The sequence below is a fragment of the Cuculus canorus genome, chromosome 17 (assembly GCF_017976375.1).
Source record: "Cuculus canorus isolate bCucCan1 chromosome 17, bCucCan1.pri, whole genome shotgun sequence".
Taxonomy (NCBI): domain Eukaryota; kingdom Metazoa; phylum Chordata; class Aves; order Cuculiformes; family Cuculidae; genus Cuculus; species Cuculus canorus.
The window spans coordinates 7,504,610-7,531,901 of NC_071417.1; the positions used below are offsets into that span (position 1 = coordinate 7,504,610).

General features: G+C 45.4%; 3 protein-coding genes across 8 annotated transcripts; 2 read left to right on the plus strand and 1 right to left on the minus strand.

Moving 5' to 3' along the window:
• Positions 1-309: 309 nt before the first annotated feature.
• On the minus strand, positions 310-16,494 carry CCDC117 (coiled-coil domain containing 117). Of its 3 annotated transcripts, XR_008452696.1 has the most exons (7): positions 16,018-16,439; positions 15,264-15,314; positions 14,692-14,925; positions 13,148-13,285; positions 12,355-12,631; positions 1,001-1,122; positions 310-680 (listed from the first exon to the last, which is right to left on the minus strand). XR_008452696.1 is itself a non-coding variant. In XM_054082056.1 (5 exons), exons 1-5 carry the CDS (start codon positions 16,296-16,298, stop codon positions 12,379-12,381), a joined length of 957 nt encoding a protein of 318 aa, XP_053938031.1. In that variant the 5' UTR covers positions 16,299-16,494; the 3' UTR covers positions 9,684-12,378. The 3 variants fall into 3 exon arrangements, 2 of the variants coding, with proteins under 2 accessions (XP_053938031.1, XP_053938032.1); XM_054082056.1 differs by lacking the exons at positions 310-680; positions 1,001-1,122 and having other exon boundaries at positions 9,684-12,631; positions 16,018-16,494; XM_054082057.1 differs by lacking the exons at positions 310-680; positions 1,001-1,122; positions 13,148-13,285 and having other exon boundaries at positions 9,684-12,631.
• XBP1 (X-box binding protein 1) lies at positions 3,744-7,757 on the plus strand. 2 transcript variants are annotated; one of them, XM_054082059.1, is made up of 6 exons: positions 3,744-3,924; positions 4,016-4,112; positions 4,896-5,027; positions 5,220-5,226; positions 5,788-5,897; positions 6,732-7,757. In XM_054082059.1, the coding sequence occupies exons 1-6, from the start codon at positions 3,806-3,808 to the stop codon at positions 7,287-7,289; spliced, it is 1,023 nt and encodes a 340-aa protein (XP_053938034.1). In that variant the 5' UTR covers positions 3,744-3,805; the 3' UTR covers positions 7,290-7,757. The 2 variants fall into 2 exon arrangements, with proteins under 2 accessions (XP_053938034.1, XP_053938033.1); XM_054082058.1 differs by lacking the exon at positions 5,220-5,226 and having other exon boundaries at positions 5,734-5,897; positions 6,732-7,051.
• A 255-nt stretch (positions 16,495-16,749) lies between the features above and the next one.
• LOC104068493 (solute carrier family 2, facilitated glucose transporter member 11) lies at positions 16,750-27,288 on the plus strand. 3 transcript variants are annotated; one of them, XM_054082053.1, is made up of 13 exons: positions 16,772-16,903; positions 17,581-17,675; positions 18,050-18,148; positions 19,713-19,873; positions 20,333-20,457; positions 20,723-20,852; positions 21,011-21,159; positions 22,454-22,641; positions 23,143-23,253; positions 23,352-23,453; positions 24,221-24,296; positions 24,764-24,891; positions 25,879-27,281. In XM_054082053.1, the coding sequence occupies exons 2-13, from the start codon at positions 17,631-17,633 to the stop codon at positions 26,095-26,097; spliced, it is 1,533 nt and encodes a 510-aa protein (XP_053938028.1). In that variant the 5' UTR covers positions 16,772-16,903; positions 17,581-17,630; the 3' UTR covers positions 26,098-27,281. The 3 variants fall into 3 exon arrangements, with proteins under 3 accessions (XP_053938029.1, XP_053938028.1, XP_053938030.1); XM_054082054.1 differs by lacking the exon at positions 17,581-17,675 and having other exon boundaries at positions 16,750-16,903; positions 25,879-27,276; XM_054082055.1 differs by lacking the exon at positions 16,772-16,903 and having other exon boundaries at positions 16,916-17,675; positions 26,913-27,288.
• The last annotated feature ends 4 nt before the right edge of the window (positions 27,289-27,292 follow it).

A 27,292-nucleotide genomic window follows, 5' to 3' on the forward strand; every position in this document is an offset into this window, starting at 1 on the left:
CCCCAGACAACTGAATAACATGGCTGAAGTAGAAACATGGTAGAAAGGCAGTGGTTGCTTTCCAACTTAACACTGAGAGCGCTGGAATTTTGAGATGCGCTCTGGAACTCCAGTGTGTAATGATGAAATTTAAGAATAAGTTAAATGAATATAATTCATCATTACAAACATTACAGATTTGGAATAACCTCATTTTGGGCCATGGAACAGCTACTGATATGGATCTGGGAATACTCCAGCTGCTGAGCTGGGGGCCCTGGGTCATGTTCCAAGTGTTTTCAGACACACATTGGGCAAACAAGCTCTTTCTCAGACTATGCCTGTTAGTTAAACTGTCTTTTCTCTACACCTTCTTCTTCCATTTTCTTTCCCTCTTCTATGCCCCCTTTTCACGAGTAGATAAGATTCGACTCGTGTTTCTTTCTCTGTATCTGATATTACACAAGGGCAAAGCCACTCCACCTTTGTCAAACAGAACTATTTCCTTTGGTGGCTTGGCCACCTGGAACATACAACATAAAGCGACGTTAGCAGGAACTAATATTTCTGGCAGGACAGCCAAAGTCTCCTCGCTGGCACATCCTTTACCTGGATGGGGATGCTGGACTACAAGGCAGGGCGAGAAGCATTCTTGAGTAACAACAGTGCTGTCATGTGGATCACAAGCTTGAATCCAATGCCTGAAAAGAAAAGAAAAAACCAAAAACTGTGATGTGTAAACAGGGAGTTTGAGGAGGAAGAAAAAATGGTGGAAATCAGAATTAAACTTGAAGTGTTTTAATTAAAGATTTTTGAAAGGGTGTCTCAGAGCAAGATCAGTTCTATTGAAGTTTTATTTGCCACTCTTTCACCCAGTGACTTAACATACATTTAATAAAAGAGTTTTTGTAACATAATATTTGTGAGTCTAAAAGTATTCTCAATGACTACGTCACAGCTCATCTTGTCAACGCTACTGCAATTATTCAACAGGACCTAGAGTGTCCTGCCCTTCTCTTACCTTCCAACAGCAGGCACTCCAGCGGCTGCTATCATTGTATTCGATGGGAGCGGGGAGGGCAAGGGCAACTTCCAGTCTTGTGCCTGGTCATATCTTGCTGGGAAGTGGCTCGTGTTCTGCTACTAAAAAAGATGTCTCTGCTTGGTTAAAGTTAAATGTGATCACAAGCGTTTGTTGCAAAAGAAAAAAAGAGTGCTTTTCAGACAGGAAGTTAGGAGTTTTCTTCAGCCACAGCACAAAGAAATCTCAATATAGAATCATAGAATGGGTAGAAAACCCAGCCAGTCCCACCCCCTGCACTGGGCAGGGACACCTGCCACTGGATCAGGGGATCCAAGCTCCATCCAACCTGGCCTGGAACATATTCAGGGATGGGGCAGCCACCACTGCTCTGGGCAACCTGGGCCAGGGCCTCCCCACCCTCACAGCAAAACATTTATTCCAAAGATCTCCTCAATCTCCCCTCTTTCAGGTGAAAACCATTCCCCCTTGTCCTATCCCTGCACTCCCTGATCAAGAGCCCCTCCCCAGCTTTCTTGGAGCCCCTTTCAGTACTCTTTATGTGATAAGTACTCATCTATACGATAAATCACGCCATGGCCGGTCTCAGAAGTGCAGCCATAAATACCACAAAGCAGCACAAGCAGGGTCAGCTTGTTCAACATTTTTGTTTGTTGTAAGAAAGGGAAACTTACTTGAAAGGAATGGCCAGATCAGAAAGATATTAACCCTGGACCTGCATGTTGTTAGAAAACAGTAACGGTTTTAATTGGGAATTAGAATTACAGAAGAAACAAAAGCTCAAACTGAGTAGAGGAACAAAAAGGTGAAGCAGATGGTTTCGGTGCCGGGGACCTGAGGGGCTCAGCAAGACCACGTTTTGCACTCGGACTAAAAGGCTTATCGAAAAGTTGCCATATTTTTCACAAAGGTGTCAAAGTAGAAAGGTGAACTCTCAGCCTTAACTAAATGTCACTCTGCAGCCAGGAAGGGAAGAACAAACACAGCCTCACAAATGCAGTTTGTTCTTTGTATCATGAAAGCCTGGCAGCGCTTGAGTGCTGGAGCAATGCCAAGCCAGCACCCCAGCGCCTTTGAACTCTTAGAGACTTGTTTTTCCTTTACTGTTTAACATCTTAACTGATTTAAATTCAATGTACAAATGGATTTTAGCAAGAAATGATAAGTAGCCAAAGTTTCAACAGTTCATAAATACCCAGGTCGTGGGCAACTGCCCCAAGCAAAGCATAGAAAGCTCTGGGCACATTGCTATGGACATTCCAGAGCAAGCCCTGGCCCTGGGTGGCTGCGCACTGCTGCCAGCACGGTGAGGAAGAGACGTGTTCCATGTGTGCTGGGCCAGAGCTGTGTCCCATGTGCACAGCACTGCAGGGCCATCACCCACAAACCATTCAAGGACAGGCTGGGAGAGGTGGGGTTATTCAGCCTGGAGAAGACAAGGCTCCAGAGAGACCTTAGAGCAGCTTCCAGTACCTAAAGGGGCTACAAGAAAGCTGGAGAGGGGCTGTTTACAAAGGCTTGGAGTGATAGGGTGAGGGTCAACGGGTATAAACTGGAGAGGAGCAGATTTAGACTGGACATAAGGAGGAACTTCTTCACTGTGAGAGTGGGGAGGCCCTGGCCCAGGTTGCCCAGAGCAGCGGTGGCTGCCCCATCCCTGGAGGTGTTCAAGGCCAGGTTGGATGGGGCTTGGTCAGCCTGATCCAGCGGGAGGTGTCCCTGCCCAGTGCAGGGGGTGGAACTGGATGAGTTTTAAAGTCTTTTCCAAGCCAAACTAATCTGTGGTTCTATGACTCACCTGCCTGGGCCCAGGCTCCCTCAGCTCTGACGGAACCCAAACCTCTCCCAGCACAGTAATGTACTTCGCCAGCCGACACGAACGGCACGTGTGATCCACCACACCATGCTGCCACTCCCAAGGAACAGCCTGGATTTGGAGGAAAATCCAAGGTCTTCCTGCAGGCTCTCTCACAGCTCCTACTCACTTGACCTCTCAGCTTTTTAGCCCATTCTTATGGCATCTGTCACAGCTCCATTATTGGCACTTCATTCCCAACAGAGATGTCCCCATTCCTCAGGTCAAACAGGGCCAAGCAGGGGTGAGCGAGGCCAAACAGGGCTGAACAGGGACCGAGCCCAGCTGAACAGTGCCAAGTGGTGCCCAACAGGGCCAAACAGGGCCAAACCCAGCCGATTGGGACTGAACAGGACCGAGCAGTACCAAACTGGGCCAAAGAGAGACAAATGAGGCCAAACAGAACCAAGCCCAGACAAGTGGTGCTGAGCTGTGCCAAGAGGTGCTGAACTGGGCCAAACAGGGCCAAACAGGGCCGAGTGGAGCCAAATGGTGATGAATGGGGCCAAAGAGGGCCAAATTGGGCCGAACAGAGCTAAACGGTGCCAAACGGGGCCGAACTGGGTCAAACGTGGACCAGCAGTGCCGAACAGAGCCAAACCGGTCCAAACAGGGCCAAGCGTTGCCGCACAGAGCCGAAGCGAGCCGAACTCGTTCGAGCGGTGCCGAAGGGAGCCGAACAGTGGCGAGCGGAGCCGAATAGAGCCGAGCGGTTCCGAACACAGCCGAGCCGCGCTCCTCCCGCCCCGGGGCTGATGCAACTCGCCGCGCCGCTCGCCTCCCGCCGCAGCCAATCAGAGCGCGGTACGAGTTTGACGTCACAGCGCGCGGGCCAATGACCGAAGGCCACGCTGGTAGAAAGGCGGGCGGGGCGGCGCGCGGCCCCAGAGCGGAGTGAGCGGCGCCCGCAGCGACCTGAGAGCGCAGCCATGGCCGCGGCGGTCCCGAGGCTGCTCCTCATCCCCGCGCCCGGCCCCGAGGCGCCGCAGCCGGCCCGCAAGCGGCAGCGGCTCACGCACCTGAGCCCGGAGGAGAAGGCGCTGCGCAGGTGAGTGGGGCCCAGCGCGGGGGGGGGGGGGGGCGGCCTCGTGCGGCCCTCACCGCACTCACCGCCCTCACCCTGCACTGCCGCCCCGCAGGAAGCTCAAGAACCGCGTGGCGGCACAGAGCGCCCGGGACAGGAAAAAGGCGAGGATGGCGGAGCTGGAGCAGCAGGTGTTGGAGCTGGAGGAGGAGGTGAGGAGCTGGGGGGATGCAGAACCCCCTTGTTGAACCCCTCCTTCTGTTCTCCCTTGGAGACATCCCCGTTGTGCCCCCCTTCTGCCCCCTCCTTGCCAGGGACCCCCGCTTTTGTCCCCCCTTCTGCCCCCTCCTTGCCCCATGACGTGGACCCCGTACCCCTTGGCAGGACCTCCCTGCCCCTCCCACCACGTGTCTTCCCCAGAACTGATGCAAGAAGTAGTTACTCTTGCCAAAGTGAAATATTCTGGTTTGAGATAGAGCAGGATTGGTTTTCTTACATTCAGCTCAGTCTTGTCTAAGTAACGCTGTTTTCTGAAAGCTAACTGCTGTTTTTCAGAGAGTGTGCCTCTTGGACAGTGTGGTTTTCAGATGCTGTTGTCATTAGAAATGATAATGCTTTTTGTTAGGTATAATCTGTGCTTAACAGATGTGCTATGCTCCGTTTTCTCCCGTAATCATTTCTGTTTGTTTAATAGTTTCTGCTTATCTAAAGAATGCATGGCCAGATAGGCAATGGAACTGGTACAAATCAGCAGGGATTTGGCTGTTGTGAAGTTCATAATAACGTTAAAATTAGTTCTTGGAAGTAATAGAATATGCATGAGATTTCTGAGAAGTGTTATGCAAGGAGATTGGGAAATAAATTCTGTAACCAGCTCCTGTCTTGTTACATGACTGGTGGGACTATTCCCCTGCATCCTGTAATAAAGGATGCTTGCTTTCTAAAACTCCAATATGAGTCTTGGAGAGTTTATTTGCTGGCGTTTTTGGTATCAGAACCAGAAGCTGCTGCTGGAGAACCGGCTTCTGCAGGAGAAGACGTGTAACCTTGCCGTGGAGAACCAGGAGTTGCGCAGCCGTCTGGGGTTGGATGTACTGAAGATGGAGGAGGAGGAGGAAGAGTCCAAAGTAAGCCCTGTGCTGTGGCCGGTGTCTCTGTGTCTCCCTCTGTCCCTGCTCCGAGGTGTTCCCAGCTGATATTGGGTCTGAAGCAAGTGCTGCTGGTAGTGATGTGGCTCCTTCCAAGCTACTTTAAGATAATTTCATCTGCTGTCTTGCATTATGTTCTAGAAATAGGGGTAAGTGTGCCTGTCTCAGAAGAACAGGGGTGTAGTGGAGGGGGTTAGGCTTTCATTCTCCCAAGGAACAAGTGAGAGGAGAGGAAATGGCCTCAAGCTGCACCAGGGAAGGTTTAGACTGGATAACAGGACAAATTTCTTTATCTAAAGAGTGGTGAAACACTCCAAGAGGCTGCCCAGGACACTGGAGGAGTCTCTGGAGGGAGGGTATGCACTTTGTGGTAAGATGTAGCACTTTGTCACTAAGTTTAGCGGGCACAGTGGGGCTGGGTTGACAGTTGCCCTGGATGAGCTTAGGAGTCTTTGTTGAACTTAACGATTCTATAATTTAAAAGTGAACAAAATAAATCTGCAAATGTGTGGAAGCTTGAGACCACTTTGGAAATGGCCTTACCCTCATGTTCCTACTGCACAAATAAGTGGAGAATCTATTGTTGGCAGCCTTTGCAGGACGAGTGTGATCTTCAGGATGATGTACTTTGCTGTCTGCCAGAACATTTGAGGGGACTGACTGCATTTTTTTTTCCTTGGCACAGGTTGTCAAGGAATTACAGGTGGATGAGATTAGAGTGGTGACCGGGTCCGCTGAGTCCGCAGCACTCAGACTACGTGTTCCTCTGCAGCAGGTGCAGGCCCAGCAGTCACCACTTCTGATCACTTCCACATGGATTCTGATGGCAGTGACTCTTCAGATGCTGAGGTAAGCATCCTCTCCTATCCAGAATGCCCAAGACAGTTGGAGCTGCTGTGGATTTAAGACTAGTGGTGTAATTTCTTGGTGTAAAGTCACCTGATAACTTCTCATAGCTGGCTTATTATCTGAGTCTTAGCGTGCCATACCTGCTGTGTTGGGCTGTATCCAGTGAGTGCAGGAGCTTGTGCGACTTCAAGTCCAGTTTTCATAAACTCCTAGACGATATTGCTTGAAGTGGTCTCTTAGCTCTTACAGCAATAGTGTATGAATACTAAAAGCATACTGTGCTCCCACTACTGTGGAAAACATGCTTGATCGTTCTGTTCATGTGCTGGTACTTAGTAGAACTGCTTGAACTTCAAGCCTGTCAGTTATGAAATGCGAGGACAGGCATCTTTTACCTTTAATGAAAAAAAAAAACCCAAAACGCCAAAACCACAAAGAAAAACCCAACAGAAATACCCTCAAGTCCCCAGCTTTGGTCATGGGCAGGTCTGTGTAAGGTTCTGGTACTTGCTCTGTGGAGCCAGCGAGCAATGTGGTGTTTGTACCTGAAGGGTCCAAGACCTCGAGGAGTTTCTCATAGAGGCTGTGAATATTAAATGCCCATAGAATTCTATGGGGATTCCCAGAACCCTTATAGAAGAGTTAATGGAAAAAAGTTCGGAAAGAGAAGTGATTGCCTTAACTGTCTGTTTGGATAGTGGTAGTCTTGGTGAAACTAGTTCTATGATCATGTGAGTGTATTTTAACTTCCAGATGAGGGTTAATAGATGCCACAACTGATGTTTTTGCTTTCATAGTAGTAGGCCGCCTTTCTAACAGTGTTTCATTCTGCAGTCTGATCTCCTGTTGGGCTTTCTGGACAGTCTGGACCCAGAGATGTTTCTCAAATATGCTGATTCAGAGTCACGGTGCCTGGAAAAGCTGGAGGAAAAGATCAGTGGAGAAACAAATTCCATACCAGCCTCCCCCTCTCCCTCTTTGGGGTCCTCATCAGCAAAGCTGGAGGCCATTAATGAACTGATAAGGTTTGATCATGTGTACACAAAGCCCCTGATACTGGAGGTTCCTGTTAAAGCGGGCAATCCAACCAATATGCTAGTGAAAATTGAGGAAGTACCTCTCTTTGCATCTGAAGACAAAGCTGTCCCTGAGGTCCCAGTATCTGTGAAAGAAGAACCCGTAGACAGCTTTATGCCTGAGCTGGGCCTCTCTCATCTGCTTTCCTCTCCTCGTAGCCCTGCAGCCTCAAGCTATTTCTTCGATGCCTGTAGTGACTCCGGATATGAGGGATCCCCGTCGCCCTTCAGCAACTTGCCCTCTCCACTTGACATTGACTGTGCTTGGGAGGATAGTTTTGCCAATGAACTCTTTCCCCAGCTGATCAGTGTCTAACTTGCAGTAGTGTTGACTCCCCCTGGGTGACTATCCTGGCAGGATAACAGGATGTGCCCCTTCGGGGTGTGGGGGGAATCAGTTGTGTTCAGAAGGTGTTGCTCACTTTGACCCATGCTGGTAGCTGGTGGGATGGCCAGGGCATTTCTCTAGGTGTGAAACAGCCTGGGGTGTCCTGTCCTGCCCTCTGCAATGCTCCCATCAGTGTTGGCTTATGAGGGAAGACAGCATGCTTCTCAACTTGCCAATTCTCCATAAGTCTGAAAGTCCTTTTGTTTTCAATTTAAAATATTTTCTACAGTGGGGTATTCATATTCATGTATAGATGACCACGTTCAAATTGAATAGTCTGTATATTCTACAGATTTACTGTGTAAATGCCCGTTTTCCATTTGCTTTGTAGAGTTGCTTTCTCCATTTAATATTTAACTGTACTGGTACAATTAAAAGTGCAATGCAGCTCACTGACCCTTTTTTTGCCTTGGATCTCCAGGGAGGGGGGGGAGAGTATCTGGGCCTTAAGGAACTTGAATCTATAGGAATTTAAAGAGATGAGGTCTCTGTCTTATCCTTCTACTGCCTTAATGCTCTAACCTGCAGCACTTCCCTGCTGTATGGAACTGGATGCTTCAGCTGCTTCCCTGGGGCACCAGTTGATTTTGCAAGCTTTGTACAAGAGAGAGAGGCTCATATGATAGCTGGAGCCCAAGTAGGGAATGCAGGTGCCAGTCAGTTGGTGTCTGAATGAAACTAATATTTTTCCTAGTGGCAAGAAACATACTTCAAAACACTCCTCTGTGTGAAGGTGGGTGCATTGCCTGGTGTGCCTAGTGTTCACAGAGCAGTGAGACATACATGGGGAGAGAAAGGTGCAGACTCTGTATTAACGCAGAAATTCCTGAAACAAAATTAACTGTGCAGGAGCTGGTTTCAGATACAGCAGCACAACTCTTCTTGTCTCCCGCCAGCTGTTCCAACCTCACAGAGAAGAAACTGAAATTCAATACTGAAAGTGTGAGTGCTGGTGCAGGTGTCTGCACAGCTGCTCTTGCTTTAAGCCCTGTTTCATGTCTCACTTCAAACTTTGACAAAAATGACTTCAGGTAGAGGAGGGATGGAAAGGGGGAGGGGACTGGAGGGTTTTGCTCACAGATGGTCACAGTGACAGGGCTGCTTTGGCCTATGAACTTGAGTAACCTGGTATGTAGTAAACCCTTCTGTCTGCATATTGGGTACAGCACAAACTACAGCAGTGCGATATAGCAAAAACTTAGATTAAACCCCCAAACTTTAAGTAGTCTAAGTTGCTTTACTTTCAAGCTGGAAAATAGGGATGAGTGCAAGAGAACCCTTCGTGTGTAATACACATCCTTGCAAGTCCCAAAAGCAAATGGAGAAGTGGGAGTTCAATCCGCAGTTTTGCATTGCTTTCATCAGTATGATGGCAACATCACATAAAATTTAAAAACTAACTTTCAGCAGAAATAATGTAAGGAAAAAAAAATACATTACATCTGTATTTGATTAAATAAATCAGTGATAGAAGCCACACAGCTGCTCTGCTAACTGATCTGAGCTACGCATCCAGTTCAGAGTCCGTGCCAGAATGAATCCTGTCTCTCCGGTCCCTCTCCTGGGGCAAGTTCCGGCCCTAACAACGCTCCTCCCATCTTCCCGGCCACATCTCAAGGAGACTCAGCCAGCCGAGACAGTCTTACACAATCCCCCATGGGTTGGGTTTTACACTATTCTCTTCCTCTCTCAGACTCTGCACTTAAATCATGTCTAAACCCACAGCACACTTTAAGCAAGTCAATGCTTGACTCGGCCAAGAAACCTCAGAGAATTTATCATTAAATAAAAATCTAAAGTGCTGCTTTTTCCCTCATTTTGAAAGCAAAGGTAACCTTGGTCCAGCACACCTAGTGCTCCCATTCACTCTTCAGCTGCCTGAAAACCACTTGAACACGTTTAACAAAAGAGTTAAGTGTTACATTCTGATAAATAGTTATTAACATTTGAATTTGTTTTAAAACTCAAAACACTTCTTGATTTGATAGAGAAAGGAGCAAGCCAGGCAGCCCTGAGACTGAAATAAAAGGAAAGATCTGAAACCACAACGTGCAGCGGCACCTCCTGGTACCCCTGTGCTTTGGGAGAGGCCTTTGAGCCAGGACAGACTGATAGCAGGCCTGCCCTCTTGGCAGCTCCAGGTTCTTCCATCCTGGGGTTGCCCTCCATCCTGCTGCTCAACACCGGTGAGGAAAGAAGGGATGTGCCCTTGGGACTAGGGAGTTAATTCGAAAATCCTCTTAGGCCATCTGACCCTCCCGCTGAAGGGCTGGACACATGCTCTCGAGGTTTTCACATTATGAGGAAGGAAACACAGCCATCTAAAAAATATTTTAGAAAATTTATTGAAAACTGATGTACAAAGGGTGATTTGGTCCCGCGAGAAGGCAGACCAGAATCAGATCTTCCATATCGCAAAATAAAGTCTTTCCTAATACTGCATCACATTTGCCACCCCGCTTGTAAACAGCGTCAATAAAAGTCATAAGGAAACCCACAACAACCAAAAACAGTTACACAGACGTTTGGAAACACCCCCGGTTGCTTGTTCTGTCTCACCCTCTCCAAAGGATTCCTACAGCAAAAACCTTGCTCAATCCTCAATCCCTGTTCCACCTCACCCTTCTCCTCCCCAATTTACAGACTCGACGTTGTTCTCTCCTATCACAAAGGCAGAAATGAATTGTGAAAAAATTAAAATCAATGTTTTCTACCAAAGCAGATTTCTTGGACAGCTTTTTCCCATCTCATGATCCTTGTCAACAGCCCGCCACCATATTTGTGTCAGGTAACAGGGCTCAGTGATGCCATGTTAACATCAAATAATTAAGAGGAAATACACCTCTGAAAGCCAGCCTTTGGTATAAACATCAAACAAAAAAGAATGCTTAAAAGCCACCTACAAAAATGTCCTCTTCTGCAAGTTTGAGGTGCACTTTGTCACTTTCAAGAAGAAAACCCCACACCTAGACTTGACACATTTCAGCCTCCCAGGCTTCTCCATCCTCCATCGCAATTTTGGTGTTGCTGAGGCAGTTTCAGTTTGTTTAGGATTCAGAGATATCAGCTACGACAGTTCCAACCTTGCACTTTCACTTTTACTATAATCCTGCAAGGTTAAAGGCAGGTAATTTGGAGGCACTACATCTCCCACCTGCAGTGACTACAGTCCTCACCAAACCACACTGCTTTGCTTTACACTCTCACAATGCAGTGTGTCAATAGCCATAGATTTTAAGCGTGTTCAGCAGCTTCATAATACATGAGGAGTTTTATACACTACATGCAAGAGATTTATAGCAGGCCCTGAAAGGAAACCAGACATAACAGCAAGATAAAGCTGCACACCTTCTCCAATTTAATCAGTTACAGAATGGTGGAAGTTACACAGTGGTTTCCCGAGTAACACCTGTTCTGATGTTGGAAAGCTTTTAGTGAATCTCTGAAATGTTTTAGCCAGAAAAAGCAAATTTCACACAACCTTTGACAGAAGCAGCAAGGTGAGAGGATTTCACAAACAGGGGTGTCTTTGGAACTAAGCTTCTGCTGTCAGCCAAAAGAAGAGAAAGGATGACTGTGAAAAGAGAAGCTTTATTTAAAACTATTGACTATGGGTTATTCAATAGTAAAAAATCACAACGATTATCAATTAGATGTGCAAACCACAAACAGCTGCATCGCTGCGTACTTGCTCCTTTATGGCAGCAAGATGTCAAACCCAGACTGGGAAACCAAGACTCAGAGCAGAACCCTTTACTTGAAAAAGAACTTGTTATGAAAAACCTCACATTCAGAGATCTCTGAGAAAGCTCAAGAACTTCAGAAGAGAAAAGAAGATTCTCTGCCTTGTTGAAGGGTTTTAAGCACAGCGGATCTGTTGTGCATTGAGGGACGGTACAAGCAGTAACTCACTGAGGATCCCTTTTCTTAATACACTAAGCAGGGTACAGAATTCTTTTGGCATACATCGGTATAAACTGTGTGTGGTTACGATAATGGCACATATTTCGGTTTAAAATTTAATTCTAGAGATGAGTGTCTTCTGTACTTCACCACCCTTGCTAGCAGCCTCAGTGTCTGGGACTCGCTTAGGAGATGACAACCAGCATTTGACCCTCTTTACACAAGAAAGCAGCTCCCTGTTCTCCGATTTACTTCGCATGTTTGTCAAAATTAAAGGATGGCATCTATTGAATCAAAAGTTACACTGTCTTAAACTGCCTTTCCGACTTGGTGCAGAGTCACAACACAACACGTGAATCAACTGGCCAAGAAGCACTTTTGTCCAGACTTCACCTCATTTGGGGAGGGGGACATCAAAAAACCCACAAACACAATTTAGGAGCCAATGGCCAACAGATGACTGAAGTTAGTAGATATCTTGGGTTTGCTTTCTGCAAAGCCACAAGCTTATGCTCAGCTGTAACACTCCTTCTCTTCTACACTGCAGAATGCGTAACTCCAACGCTTGAGCTTACACCAAGCACAAACCAGCCACGGATGAAAACAGCCACAGATAAACTAGTGTGAAGAGCTGTATTTCCACAAGGATTGCTTTTCTATCTGTGCCTGGACTCAAAAGCATTTCTCCCTTTCCACACCTTCTTGTAATTAAAATTAAACTAACTGACCAAGCGCAGTATGTGCACTGAAGTCTCAACGGCTCCAGAAGTGAAAGATGTGGCTTAAGCCACGCTTACAATTCTTTACCAAGAACAATTAAGAAGCTATTTCCCCATTAAGCAAGATGGAACCCTACTTCCTTGTTCCAAAGGCCTCTGGATTACCTGCTCAGTAAAAACAAGAATACTTAACAGACCAGAGTACAGAAATCTTAGGGTTTTTTTTCAGTTTCCTTAAATTGTGTTTGGCCTATCCATGTTCTCACGATTGCGAGCAGGAAAACCAAAAACAAATAATAAAACTTCAAACTCGCACATCAAACCAGAAAGAGAGAATCAAAAAACAGCAACAAAAAAAGTCTGGAGCTCACCACTTCCAGTCTAAAATCTGGCATCTACAACTCCATTTCTTCCTCTGCACAACCAGGGATTCCCAAACCAGCGTATGGATCTGGAGACATGGCAGTCTGTTGCGATTCGGGGAATGTTTCAGTCTGTGAGTCAAAAGCAGCTCTTGAAGTTGACTGCTTGGCTTGACACCCTTCTGTACTCTGCTGCTTGAAGTTCGTATCAGAAACAGATTTCAGTTTATCTGTGAGAAACTCAGGAAGGGGTTTCCAAAGCACAAGCTCCATAGAAGGACGGCTCCTAGAAGGGACAGAATCTCAGTGAAATTTCAGTTCTCCAATCACAACTATTAAATGCAGAAGACCAGCAAGCGTCTTCATCATTTGTGCCAGCCTAGTACTACATTCCAGAATACATACACCTCTCCACCCCCAACATTAAACTTCCCCTTGCCTGACCAGTTCCAGTTCTAAAACTGTTTTTTTCTTTTGCACCCAACCTGATGACCACTGCCAGTTACACTTCAGGATCTGCTTCTTTTGGAAGCTCATGTACACAAAGAACAAGATACAGTGGTTTATTTAACAAATTTCACTCTGTACAAAAGAGGAGCACAGAACAGACAGCTTGATGACCACTGCAGGTACACTTCTCTTTCGTATTAGGATCGTTTTCCCTGGTTTTGACCAGGTGAATGGTCTGTTACACAGCGCTGGCTGCATCATGCAATAATTAGGGACATCTCCACAAACAAGAGACTGGGTCTCTTTTCATTTGCATTAGCTACAGAGCACCATGATTTCCTCCAGAACTTACATAGATTCTATTATTTTCTTTGTCAGGACTTCACCAAAATCCCTCTTCATCCCTTTTTTAAGGGTATCTGACAGGATAAGAGTGGGCAGATTGCTAACATTTCCATCAGCATGAACTTCCTCATCTTCATCAATTATCCTAGGAATGGAGGGGGAAGAGGGAGATAAACACTATTGAGCATTCTGTTAACAGGCACATCCACTGCAGATTACAGTTACATCTACGCGCACTGCGCTGTCCAGTGAGGGTGTCCGAGCAAGGCTGGGTACCAGAAGCAGCGGGGCCGTGTTAACCTGAGTCTCTCTTGGGCCAATACACTCTAAGAACAGCTGTCACCACAGCAGCTATGCCAGTTCTGGTACCTGAGCTAGCTTTGTCATCCCTGCATCACCCAGCAGTGCGCAAACCAAAAGAAAACAAACCAATTCATTTGGGGGGGGAAAGGGGTGGTTCAATCACATCATAAGAGCGAGTCTTGGTGATGCAGCAGCCTCCCTGGCTCAATTCCCCACATCCTAACTTTGAGAAGTATCGAAAAACTACTGACCACAGCCTTTAAGGTTACATTCTCAACTTTTAAGGACGATGCACCAATTTCTCAGAGATTAAAATGTTACAAGAAGTCAATGCATTTAGAAAAAAATTGAGGTATCACCTTTGGTTTTGGTAAACAAATTTAGCAGAGTAGCTGGGAAGGATGGGAACAACCCTCAGAGAGGTCCAAAGTAGATTTGTGATGCAGATACAGCCAGATAATAGAAACACAGAGCATTGCTCCGATTCACCCATGAGAAAATAAAACAATCTAACAGTACCTTGCTCCCCTTCACGCATCATCTATGGAGAAACCATCTTAAAAAAAATCTTGTTTTATAATTGATAGTACTTTTGGCTTTTCCAACAGCTGTCTGCAGTGGTCATTTTAGGTATTTTGGAATCCTAGCTCAACTGCAAGAGACACGTGACATTCCCCAAGCTCTTCCAAAGGCAAAAATTAACAGTATGTTTATTAAACGATTGCAACAGGCCACCCATCACCACCCCGTTACTCCAATGTCAAATCAGCTCTATTTATAAGCAAGATGAACCTCAGTCTTATTGCAGATGTGCAGAGAGATTGCTCTGCTTCGTGCTATTCTCTACTTAAAATTCACATCCATCGTGAGCATTTAGAAGTATTAATTGCAGAATAAGCTGCAACTGGTTGGAAAAAGTTGAGCTCAAGTCTGATCTGATAACATCAGTTAAAATTTGAGCTCTGTGTCACACAAAGAGCATAAAATCCCATTACGGTACACTGATGCTGCACAATGATTGCGAAAAGGTGGTTATTTATTCAGCATCACTTGCTCTAGCACCCTCAATTTCAGATCACAGCATCAGCCCCAAGACTCACAGGTAGCCTAAAAAGAAATCACTTAACAAAAGGTTCATCTCAGGCGGACAGTAGCGTCACCACACTGCTCAGTGCTAGATTTAACCCTTAACGCCCACCCAAGAAGGGAAAGCTCAGCAAAGCCAGTCTACTCACTCCCTGCATTTACCTGTCCTCAATTTCCTGAAGCTTCCTGCGAGCAACCTCGCACTGCTGTTCCCCCATTGTCTGATCCATTTCTTCACAGGGAATTTCTAACATGGCAGTTTCAGGAACGCTGCCACCATACTGACTTGCTACCTCCCCAGCCGCCTGCTGACCTGCACAGAGAATCCATTCCTCAGGGCTGGGATTCAAAGGGCTATTTTTGGCTCCTGTCAGTCTCTTCTTCCTCACAGGACAACTAGGGAACAAAATAAGTTTAACTGTCAAAAGAGAAAAGCGGCATCCTACAGGGAAAAAAATTTTAGAGAGTCAAGTGCATTTCAACAGATCTGATGTGAAAACACAACCTCGACAAAGAAAATCAATCCATGTTGCTCTTAGTGAAACGTGGGTACCACTGTGTGATACTCCATGCTACACAATTGGTTAGGGAACCAAAACAGATCTGGGCACACATGTGATTCAAGGGAAGAGTTCCCTTCCAGTGTATAGTGCGGGTGAAATGTGTTCAAAGCTTTATAGAAAACAAAAAGCAAATTAAGATTTTCCAGGCTATAAAAGACAAATTTCATTTACCCTTCTGCTTCTTCTTCTAGCTTATGCTTCTTTCCACAGCGAACAGAATCACTGCAAAAGAAAGACAAATGGCTTTTAGCTTGTAATTATATCTGCCAGTGATACTAAGACTTTCAAACAATATTCTCCTCCTCTTAAAATACTGCTGGCAGCCAGAGCCCCTCTTGCAGCACATCACCAGCTATGAAGGAAGCAGAAGTTCTGGACAATATATGACCACTTTCTTCAAAAGAAAGTAAAAAAAGGCTGGTTTTCTGAATTCTCTGAGCAGAAGCCTGGCCTAACTTCTCCTCTTTACATTATTTTTTCCACAAGCCCAAACTCTGCTAAAATTCAAATACTTCAAGAAGTAACATGCAACCCAACATTAGTCTCTCGATACATTCTCTCACGGGGACACAGTCAAATTTAATATGAGAAACATTTTATGGCATCATTTAAGATTTTTGTGCTCATACAAGCGAAAAAGCAAGTTAAAGAGTAAAAAAAAGTACATCGGCTTAAAAGCAGGTCAAGATATCGGAAAACTCAACCCCATTTGCATCCTTTCACATGGTTCCTTCATCCCCCATCAATGAACCTGAAGGCTGCGCGACGAGTGCAAGACAACTCTAACCCCACGGAAGCAAAACACTGCTGGAAGGAAGCACCCCAGAGCCCGGGCACGGAGGGAAGCAGCGTGGCAGAGTCCGCCTCGGGGGGGAAGCGCTGTGTGGCCTGTCCCGGGAGGGCTCGGCGCGGGGCTGACACTCACTGGCCGGGTCCCAGCGGCGGTCGCGGGCCGTGCGGGGCGGCCGCGGGGGTGATAGAACCCACGGGGACTCCGGGCGGGCCCTCGCTGTGGCTGCCGAGCGCGGCCAGCGCGGCCAGGTCGAAGGTGCTGCGCAGACAGAGCCCGGAGCCGCCGTTGCCCTCGCTGCCCGCCGGGCTCATGGCGGGCGGCTGCAGGCCCAGCCGCTCCGGGGCCGCCGCCTGTGGGAACTCCAGCGCGGGCCCCGCGGGGAGGCCCGGGCACGACCCGCCCAGCGTCGCCATCTCCTGCCGCGGGGGGAGAGAAGAGTCAGCGCCGAGACGCGCGGGACCGGGGGCAGCGCCCAGGGCCGCCCCCGCCGCCGTCACCGCGGGGCCGAGCCCCCAGCCGCCCGCAGCCCAGCGCCTTCCAGGCCTTTCGCCGCCTTCCCAGAAGGGCGCACGGCATGACGGGAGCGGTAGTTCCGGGCGGAGCGCGGGGCATGATGGGAGATATAATCCCAATAGGATCACCGAGCTGTAGTCCCTGGCGGCCCGCGGGGCATGATGGGAGATATAGTCCCGGAAGGACGGCGACGCTGTAGTCCCGAGTTGCCCGCGGGGCACGATGGGAGCTGTAGTCCGGGCTCGTGAGGGGTGCGGAGCCCTCAGGGGCCGCGGGTCCCCCTGGGGGGCAGCGCCGCTCCCTCCTGGCCCTCCCGGCGGCGGCGGAGCCCCGGGTCCCGAGGGAGCACTGTGACAGAGCAGCTTTTGTCCGCGGCGCGATGCGAGCGGGCAGGGGCCGGGTTCGGGGCGGGCGGGGGCGCAGCCAAATCCCAGTCAGATGAGGAGCGCGGGACGCGGCAGCCCCGGCTCGAGAGCGGCCGGGAGGGATGGCACCCGGCAAGAAGGTAACAGCCCTAGCACCCTCGCGCCAGCGGGCTGGCTCTCTTCTCAGGTGGCCAACGAGGTGGCTAACGGACTGGCTCTCTTCTCAGGTGGCCAACGAGGTGGCTAACGGGCTGGCTGTCTTCTCAGGTGGCCAACGAGGTGGCTAACGGGCTGGCTCTCTCCTCAGGTGGCCAACGAGGTGGCTAACGGGCTGGCTCTCTCCTCAGGTGGCCAACGAGGTGGCTAACGGGCTGGCTCTCTCCTCAGGTGGCCAACGAGGTGGCTAGCAGGCTCTCTCTCTTCTCAGGTGGCCAACGAGGTGGCTAACAGGTTGGCTCTCTTCTCAGGTGGCCAATGAGGTGGCTAGCAGGCTGGCTCTCTTCTCAGGTGGCTGAAGAGGTGGCTAACGGGCTGGGTCTCTCCTCAGGTGGCCAGCAGGTGGCTAACAGGTTGGCTTTCTCCTCAGGAGTCTAGCAGATGGCTAACAGGTCGGCTTTTCCCTCAGGCTCAGTTTCAGGGAGCATCCCCCATAAGAAAGCATTCCATAGCTGCCGTGAGGCTTCATGGAAGTTGGACATTCCTTTCATAAAACAGTCATGAACCACTAAGGAGAATCGTAGTGGCTAGAGGAGGAAAGTGAAAATCTGTGGTTTATACAATAATGACTCCATTTCTTTGGCACCTTTTGTCCCTGTAGTGTAGTTTACTAACTTTTGCAAAGGAGCTCGCAGTCTGCCCTCCCTAGGAATGGAGTCCCAGCCCCTGCTGAGAGGGTCTAGCATGCACAGCAAGGTAAGCAGAAAACCAGACATGAATATTCATGAAAAATGGACACCATGAGCAGCACGGTTCATGCAGAAAACTTTTACACAGCTCAGTAAATACGCTGTCAGCAGCGCAGTGCAATAATTGTGTTGCCTGTGCTTAATCTGGATACTTGTGATTGTTGCATCTCTAAAAGATATTAATGATCTTAGCCAAAAACAGTATGAAATGCTTCTCCTGCTGCAGGTGTTTGAGAGTTTATGAAGTTTTCTAAATAAATACTTTCACTGTTCAAAACTAAATATGTGCTATATTTCACCATCATTTTCTCCTAGATATTATATCTACGGGGGTTCAAGTTCTGTCTCTTTTCATGCCTGTTACTCTCTTCTGTTCTCTAGCTCCCCAGCTGGACCTTGTTCCTGGCAGTTTGTGCGGTTGGAATTGGAGGGACTTTCCAGTATGGGTATAACGTTTCCATTATCAACTCACCCACACAGGTAAAACACAATCTTTTGTTCCCAGGGTTGGTTTACAGTAATGGAGATGTCCCTTCTAACTGGCCGAGAGGCCAAATGTGCTTGTACTGCAGTGGCAGTGGGAACCAAAGCAGGCTTCCTCCTGTATGAAGTATTCTCATTCATTCCCAGAGTGGTTTCGTGTGAATTTGTTTGTGAGTACCTCCCATCAGAGCTGTATGTGCCAGATATGCCACAGAAATACTTTGGTTAAAGTCTGTTTTAGAAGGATTAATGAATGAATAAGTAACATCTTCGAGTTACACCTTTGACTAGTTACACCAGAACGAGTAGAGTAGAGTAGAACATTTTCAGTTGCTAGGGACCTATAATGATCTTCCAGTCCAAATGCCTGACCAAAAGCTAAAGCATGTTGTTAAGGGTGTTGCCTTTTAAACACTCAGAGGCTTGTGGGATTGACCACCTCTCTAGGGAGCCTATTCCAGTGCTTGACCACCCTTCCTGCCACCATTGTTTCTCCTAGTGTCAAGTTTAACCCTCTGCAACACAGCTCTGAACCATTCCCATGCATCCTGTCACTGGATATCAAGGAGAAAGGATGGTTACAGTTGTTCCTCTGCAGGCAGCTTACTGAGAAAGATCTTAGAGAGTCAGAATGTTGCATCAGTAGGTTCCCAGTATCTTGTGTATTTTCACATACTTGTTACTTTTACTTCCATTGCCATGGCCTTGAGGATTCTGCATATTTTGTGCATGATTTAAGAAGGTCTGAGCAAATAGTCTTGTGAAAGCGATGAGCGTTGTTTTCTGTGGTCAGCTGATTTAGTTCCTTGTGAAACCCTTAAGACTGAATTTTCAACAACATCGTATACTTTTTACAAAGGTCAAGATAAGCCCATTGTGAAAGAATATGTAATGTGCTGGAAAGAGGGAGAGTCCAGGACATTTGTTCTGTTAAGTCTTTGTTTGCTGGTTAAGAACAGACACCTCTCCTTAGAGATACATGTCAGTTCAAGAGTTTCTGAAGCCAAATTTTAGAAAACCAACCATGTAGAATAACACTTTCAAAGTTCTGACACATGAATACTGTAAGAAGGGCAGAGGAATATTAGAGTGGCAGAAAAGAATTCTGCTGTGAATTATTGGATTGCACTGAGGCAGAAGGATTTAAATCAAGTGTCAGAATGAGTGAGTCAAATATTTTAGGTTATGTGAGACTTCTGTTACTAAAAAACAGTAGGACCTGCCTGTCCCCCCATCCCTGCTGCATTCAGAATGACCTCCAAGCTCACTCTTAGCGGTATATGGAAAGGTTGTGTTTCTCCTCTAATGGAATACAGCTTCTTCTGGGGTGGGATGTGAGAGGAAAGCTGCTTGGCAGTCTTTGAAGTGCATGGGGAGTGGGAAACAGCATTGTGGTCAACGAAGATTCTGCCAGTTCTTGCTGGGTTCGGTATAGTCTGACTAAGAGCTATCTTCTGTTAGCTCTCAGAACTGTTTTTCTGATTGAGGTGTGAGTTACTGATAATGCTGCGCTGTAGGGCTACACTTAATGCTACACATTCATCTTTCTTTCCTACTGCAGCATATACATAGGTTCTTAAATGACACTTGGACCAGTCGTTATCACAAGGATCTCAGTCCAGATCTGCTGACCTTTCTCTGGTCTGTCATTGCTTCCATATTTTCTCTCGGAGGCCTGTGTGGAGCTCTTGTGGGTGGCAGCATGGCTATCCGACTAGGCAGGTAAGTCGCTGCAGCAGGCCTACAGCAGTGTGTTTTCCTGCTTCCTCAGTGGAATATAAAGTAGACAAACTAAAAAAAAAGGGGGGAGAAAATGCACTTCAGGTGACTGTAAATGGTTTTCACTTCAGAGTTTTCTAGTAGAATTTTACAGCATGTTCCAGTGTGACTTTAGAAGGTGAGCTCTGAATTATAGCCTCCAGTCTAGTCTGTCCCTTACATCTGTTGGAATCCAAGGAGTGTGCACATGCTGCACGGTAGGAAATGCAGCTCCCCTGTACTCATCCACAGCCTTTGTGCTGGTGAGGACGGGCTGTGTCGTCTGTAGCGTTTCTCACAGTCTGGATAGATACAGCAGAAATGAACAAACACGACTCCTACCTGGTCAGGCATTGCTGTCAGTTATGCATTGTCTTTATTTCCTTAATGTTTGTTTTTTGGGGTTTTTTTCCTCCTCTTTAGGAAAGGAGCTCTTTTGATGAATAATGTCATAGCGATAGTGGCCTCCATTTTAATGGGGATCAGTTTTCCTACAGGATCATTCGAGTTACTGATTGCTGGAAGGTTTTTGATTGGCGTAAATTCAGGTGAATTATTTCCTATTCCTACTTTCAATAAACTACAGTGAATGATAAATTATAGGTACTGCTGATTCTTTAGGTTTTATGACACATGTTTGTACAGGGCTTTGTAGATATGATGACAGCAGTGTTCTGTAGTCTAACCTGGAATCTGAAGGGAGCTGAATTTATAGGAAATTAACCTTAAATTCCATTTCCTACCTGTTTTGGTTCATAACTGTTTTCAAAGCAAAATCTATTAATAGGAACATGTTTTTCCATTTCCTTACAGGTATTGGGCTCTGTGTCCAGCCTCTCTATCTTGGGGAGGTTGCCCCAAAACACCTTAGAGGTAGCATGGCCATGGGAAGTTCCATCTTTCTGACTGGGGGAATCCTGACAGGACAAATAATTGGTTTGAGGTTAGAGAAGCATTTTTTCCTATGTTATTCACATGTAAACAATTCCAATTTCCTGTTTCTTGAAGGGCAAACATCTTGCTCCTAAAAGTCTTCTGAATACTCACCAACAGCTATTTACTAAATTTTTTTTTTTCCTCCTTTTCCCACACCTCTCCCAGGGAATTATTAGGTGGAGAAGCATATTGGCCTCTGTTGCTATCCAGCAGCTGCTTCCCAGCATTTGCCCAACTTGTATTCCTGCCCTGGTTTCCTGAAAGTCCCAGATATCTCCTTATTGACAGAGGGGATGAGCTGAGCTGTGCCAGAGGTGAGTTACAGTGCTTGTACCTCCTCTGTTGCCCTCAGAAGGGTACGCTGAGTATGTCAGGTTCCAGGCTCTCCTGTTACCTTTATCTGCACAACACAGTTACATCACCTAGTGCTTCTTCACCTGTGTTTTTCCTCCAGTGAGCTTATATAGAAAAAGGGATTTTGGAACCTGGGAGTCTGTGATGGATCGTGAACAAAACTTTATTATCTTGTTTGAAATATATGTTCAGATTTTTTTGTTCTTCAATGAACTCTCTAAAGGTTTCATCACTATTCTCTTGGACAGAGTAACCTACCTGGGCACCTCTCACTGGATTGTTCACTTCTCAAGTCACGTCACAGATTAAGTATTGGTTACATCGGATATTTTCTGCCATTCACTGACATTGTTGTACTTCTCCTGTAAGAAATAATGGAAATTAATGTAATAAAAAGGAAACGGCATAAGTAGCTGAAAAACCAGAGAGCTTTTTACTGAACAAGAGGTGATGTTGAAGGAGGGTGATTCATTGGCTATTTGAAGCAGAAAACTCCTTATCCTCTTTTTTCTAAATGTTTAGTTATCTTTTAAATACCTTTTTTCTCCCTGTTTTATCACGTGGGAGAACTATGACAGCATAAACTTTTCACGTTTATTTTATCTTTGACACATCTATGATTGTTTTCCTTTTATTTAAACCCTACTGGAGAAATAACTGTAACGTGGTAGCTGTGCAGTACAGCATAAATCGTACATTTAATCTTGAAGCTTTTAGAGGAACTGATGTTCTCTACTCCTAAATTCTAGGACCGTTAGTAAAGATTTTGGCCTTGCATCCAAATGACTTCTGGTCATACTTGCCTTAGAAGAATTACGGATCATCTTTGCTCACTGATTGTGTTTCACTGGTGAAACTAAAGACAGGGATGTGACAAAAGGATTCATACTGCCTAGAATTTAAGCAGAAGACTTCAAACTGGTTAGAGAGTCCTTTGGTGAGAAGCCTGTTTGGAGGTCTGTGGTTCAGATACAAAGCACTTAAAATCTTTTGGTTGGTGACTATTTCCAAGTCAGGTATTCCTCTAAGGAAAGCCAAGTGACACCACTGAAATCTCAAAATCCACCACAGCAAAAAATGCTGGAAAAACGGCAAGCAAAAAACAAGTCACAAAGCAAATTACTTTTCCCAGCTTCTCAAATCAGAAAGTTTCCATGTCCTACGGAAAGCCATTTCATCATAGAAAGAGATGACTTTGCACAAGTTGTGGTCAATGGGTAAGCATAAGAGAATTGATTTTCTTCTTTTTTGTAGCTTTGAAGCGATTCCACAGTTCCTCAGAGTATCGACGAGAGATGGAAGATATACAGCGGGAATGCTTTGCCTTAGACGGGGAGAAACCCAAGAAGCCCTGGCAATTATTCACCGATCGTGGTGTGAGATGGCAGCTCATCACTGTGATCGTGATGACTATGGGCCAGCAGCTCAGTGGGATAAACGCGGTGAGATTTCATATGTACAAACAAGTTAAATAAGTAGCTAATGTCCATTTGTTTTTCAGCCTTTTATTAACACAAAGGATGTGCATAAAGAAGCTCAGAGAAATGGGATAAGTGGGGAAGAATATCCATGTATTATTTCTGTGGGGTGTTTTCCCTTTTTTTTTTTATTTCTGTGTTTCTGGTGTATAAATTTCTCTAAAGAATCACTTAACGCTTCTGCTTCCCTTCTTCTGAAACAGTAAGTACAGGTGGATCAGTTTATCCTATTGTGTCTGGTTTAAGAATGTAAAGTATTATATTCAATAAGTGAATAGCTGTATTTGCTTTATGATAGCAATACATTTATCTAGACACGAATTTAACAGATTCTTCTTGCTGTTCATGTCAAATTAATAACTCACAGTATAAAATATTGAGCTCTATGTTTAGTATGAACTTGGCAACGTTTCCAGCTGATGACTTAATTACCAGGAAGCCTCATTATTTATTTTGTTGTTGTAGATTTATTTCTATGCAACTTACATTTTCAAACAAGCTGGCATCTCAGCAGAAAAAATCCCGTATGTGACGCTCGGCACTGGTGGTTGCGAATGCCTCACTGCCCTCACCTGCGTAAGTAACCACTTATTCTACCACCTGGGTTAAAAAACTGAACAACATTGGTAAATATGAGATCAGTAGAGTAACAGACAATGATGTCTCGTCCACAGGGTTTACTGATTGACTACGTGGGAAGAAGATACCTCATCATTGGGGGTTATCTCCTTATGACCCTTTGGAGCGTTGTGTTAACCTTCTCTCTGACTTACCAGGTGTAAAGGACTCATTCATGTTACATGATACGGCCATAGGGAGTGGAAATCTGTGATGCTGAAATGCTGGAAGATAAGAGCTAGCCAAATTTAAACAGCTACTTGAAAAATGTCAGCAATTGAAAGATTTGATCAATTCTGCAGCCGTATTTCCCTAAAATAAGAGAATGCTCTAGGTTAAGGTTTGATCATGTATTTGTCTTAAAGCTGCAGCTGTGTTTAATGCTGACAAAACATGACAAAATAGCATTTATTCTAGCTTTTAAAGTAATTTTAGGCTGAAATACTACATGGTGATGATAGTAAGCTTCAGAGTCCATTTCAGCCACATAATGGTAACGTAAACATCAAACAAAAAATACTGCAAAAATGATGAAATTCAGAAGACACTTAAATCCATGACGTGTAAATTCACAAACTGTTGGAAACTCCCTAGGAAGATTAAATTCACAGGACCTTAAATTTACCACATGAAGACAACAGGCTGCCTTGCAAATGTATCGAACAGTTATGTTCTGTATTGGTGTACATTTTTAGCCTTGGAAAACTATAAATCTCGACAGAAGTACCAGACTCCATTTAGTAAAGATTATTAAATGAACAAAATTTAATTTCTCTGAGGGAGTCCTGTTACATAAATGAGCTGTGAACAGCCACGAGTGACTGTTTGCCTCGGTTGCAATAATGGAGCAAAAGGAAACAACTGTTTGGTCTGACTTCAAAACTGGATTTGCAGAATCTGAACTGAATCTCATTCTCTGTTTCAGGAGCTGTACTCATGGGTGCCTTACGTGAGCATGACTGCTATCTTTGCCTTCATCCTGAGCTTCGGGCTGGGACCAGGTATTACAGGAGGGAATGGTTTGAAGTGGTTCAGTGTGTCTGGGGGATGGCATACAGCTGTCAGTATTTACCGTGGGGCTGGTGGTGCTCTGGGTAGGGAACACAAGCCTGTCTCATCAGAACAGTTCCATCTCCCACACCACACGTGTTTCTCAGGGCCAGCTACACACGGAGGGTCTGAATTCTGGCTTTCAGTTCAGCTGAGCCATACGAGAAGAAAGACACCTGTTAATGCTTTTGCAGGGGCTCCTGCTCCTGAGCAGTGCTGCTGAAATAGGGCCACTCCTTAGAAGGACACTTGCCACGCAAGCTGTAGATTCAAAAATGTGCTGCTAAGACTAGTTTCTTTGAATACAATTGGTTCAGCTAATGGCACATCCAAAATCAACTCCGTTTTTCTGGCTTTGGAAATACTGCAAATGAACAATTAGCATAATAACTTGTTGTTTCTCAAACCCATTCCCCAGGTGGCATCACAAATACCTTGACAGCTGAGTTATTCATACAGTCTTCACGTCCTGCTGCTTACATGATAGCAGGGACTATCAGCTGGATTAGCTTCTTCACAATTGGAATGCTCTTTCCCTTCATAGTGGTAAGTGTGCACAACACATTTTCTCAGTTGCCTCACCTCCCGTTTAACCTTCCCTCAGGTTCCATCAAATTGCTTTCTTCTCATACAGTCACACTTGAGCGTGGGATGCACACTGCCCCTCAGCCCAGTACAACCAGATTCAGTCCCTCTTCAAAGGTTTTTTAGATATCGACAAAAAATAATAACACATAACTGAAACAAATCTTTTCTGGAAATCCAAAAGGAATTTCACAAGCTTAATTTTGGAAGAAATACCCCCAAAAAGGAATGGATGGGGGTAATTTCCACGTTCAGATTTAAAAAAAAAATGGAGAAGGGATCAGAACTAGAAAAATGTAATCAGATATTGAGATTCAGAGAACATTTCTTATTGGTGCCTTGTGCTTTTATGTCCAAGTGAAGCAGAAGTACCTGGGCGCAGGGGCTCCTGCCTTCGCCGAGAGCTCGCTGAACTTGCAGAGGGTTCTGTGCTCAGGGAGATTAATACCATGAACAATACAGGCTTTCGCTTCCAGCTTTGTATTTTCAGTGTTAGCACTTATTCTTGAGAGTGAAACACGCAGGAGCAGCAGGCAGCAGGGTGTCGTGATCTGAGAGTCCCTTCTGGGTTGAACTCTGCTTCTCAATAAGATCATGGGTTTTTTTAATATATAGCGTTGAAAAAATATTAACAAACATTCAGGAAAAGATAAATCATATAAAGCATGTGACAGCTAAATAGCAAGTGTGGATTTGTCATTACATGGTGAATTGTTTAGCGTGTGTTTAAATGGTATATTTTTAAACAAAAGACTACTGTTGCACAGTACTAAGTAGACTTTTAACTAAAACTCCAATTTAACAAGCGACAGGTAATATAAGGACGGGTATTATTAATTAAAAATACCTGAGCAGCAAGGCTGGGTGTGAATGGAAACAAAAAGCTTTTTCTTCTCCAAACCCTGTTACACTTGAAATATGTTGCAATCAATGGCATTTCACTTTCAGAACGGGCTGAAGCAGTATTGTTTCCTGGTTTTCTTACTGGAATGCTCCTTGGTTGCTGCTTTCATCTTCCTCATAATTCCTGAGACAAAAAACAAGTCTTTTCTGGAAATCCAGAAGGAATTTCACAAGCTGAATTTTGGAAGAAATGCCCCAAAAAAGGAGAACGAGCTTTATGAAAGGCGACAACTCCATGATGAGTTTAAAAAGAATTCTGTCTAATTTCACAGCTGTAACAGAACTTTAGTAAGAATAATGAAGTCTCTCCCAAATTAGCAGTGTATCACCTGGTACAAGAGCTTATTAAATCCTCCTGTATATTTAGAGGAACCTTAATTAAAAGCTAGTTAATTTTTCTGAAATGCTATTACAACATATATTGCTGAAGTGCTATAAATGAAATATTCTATTATACATAGAGGATTTGATTTTTAGATACAGGTTGGCTGTTGCAGGGACAGAAACACCAGGTGGGGGATCAGGGAGTTCCTCCCCCAGCAGAATTCTGCAGATAATTCAGCAGGTCTTCTAAGTCCCTTCTTCAGATTCAGGTCATCAAGAGTATTTTAATGCTTTTCTGAATAAAATATTCTGAGGCGTTAAATCCCAAACGGGAATAGATCTGCTGTGAAACCAGTATTTGAACTATTCCAGTTTATATATAGTTGGGCTAGTGGCCGTTTTTCACTTAAATAGTTCTTCAACCTATATAAGGACACTCCTCTCCCACTGCTACTGCTGTAACTGTGCAAAGACAGTACAGCACCCATCTCAGTTACTGTTATTTGTGATAATGTTTATTATCACAAATAAGAAGACTTGTTTCCTGAAAGGGTGCTAATAAAACATTTCCTGGAGTTTGAGTTTGGGTTCATTTTTCCGCCTTAAAGTGGCATCTTAACATCTTAAACCTTGCAGCTCGTAAAACCTCTTGTAGTGCTGAAGGTTAATTCCAGCAGACTGAGATCAACATCACACAAAGCACTAAGGAGTAGAGAGGGGCGTTGACAGGAATGACACACTTGTCACCTTTAAAGCTTTTCCAAGGTGGCCTGACAGAACACGCACGACGAGATCACTGACAGCTTGGAGGACCTATGGAATGAGCTTTCTGCTTCCTCTCCAACATTTATCCGGGGCTCTTCTTCAACATAAAATAAATTCTTTGTATTTTATTAGTCAGAAAGTAAGAAATCATATTTAAGTGGGGTGTTTATTAGCCCTTCTAACACTCCTTTCCGCAGCTGTAGCTGCCAGAACAGCACTCCTGCCTTACCCAATACAGCTTCTCCTGGTTGTAAGCATTTCCCAGTTCCATCTGTTGCTTAACAAGCACTGGGGCAAGCACTGGCTTTCTTTTACATTTCTCTTCCTTCTCTCAGAAATAAAGTTTTTAATGAAAACGTAGGAAGCAAAC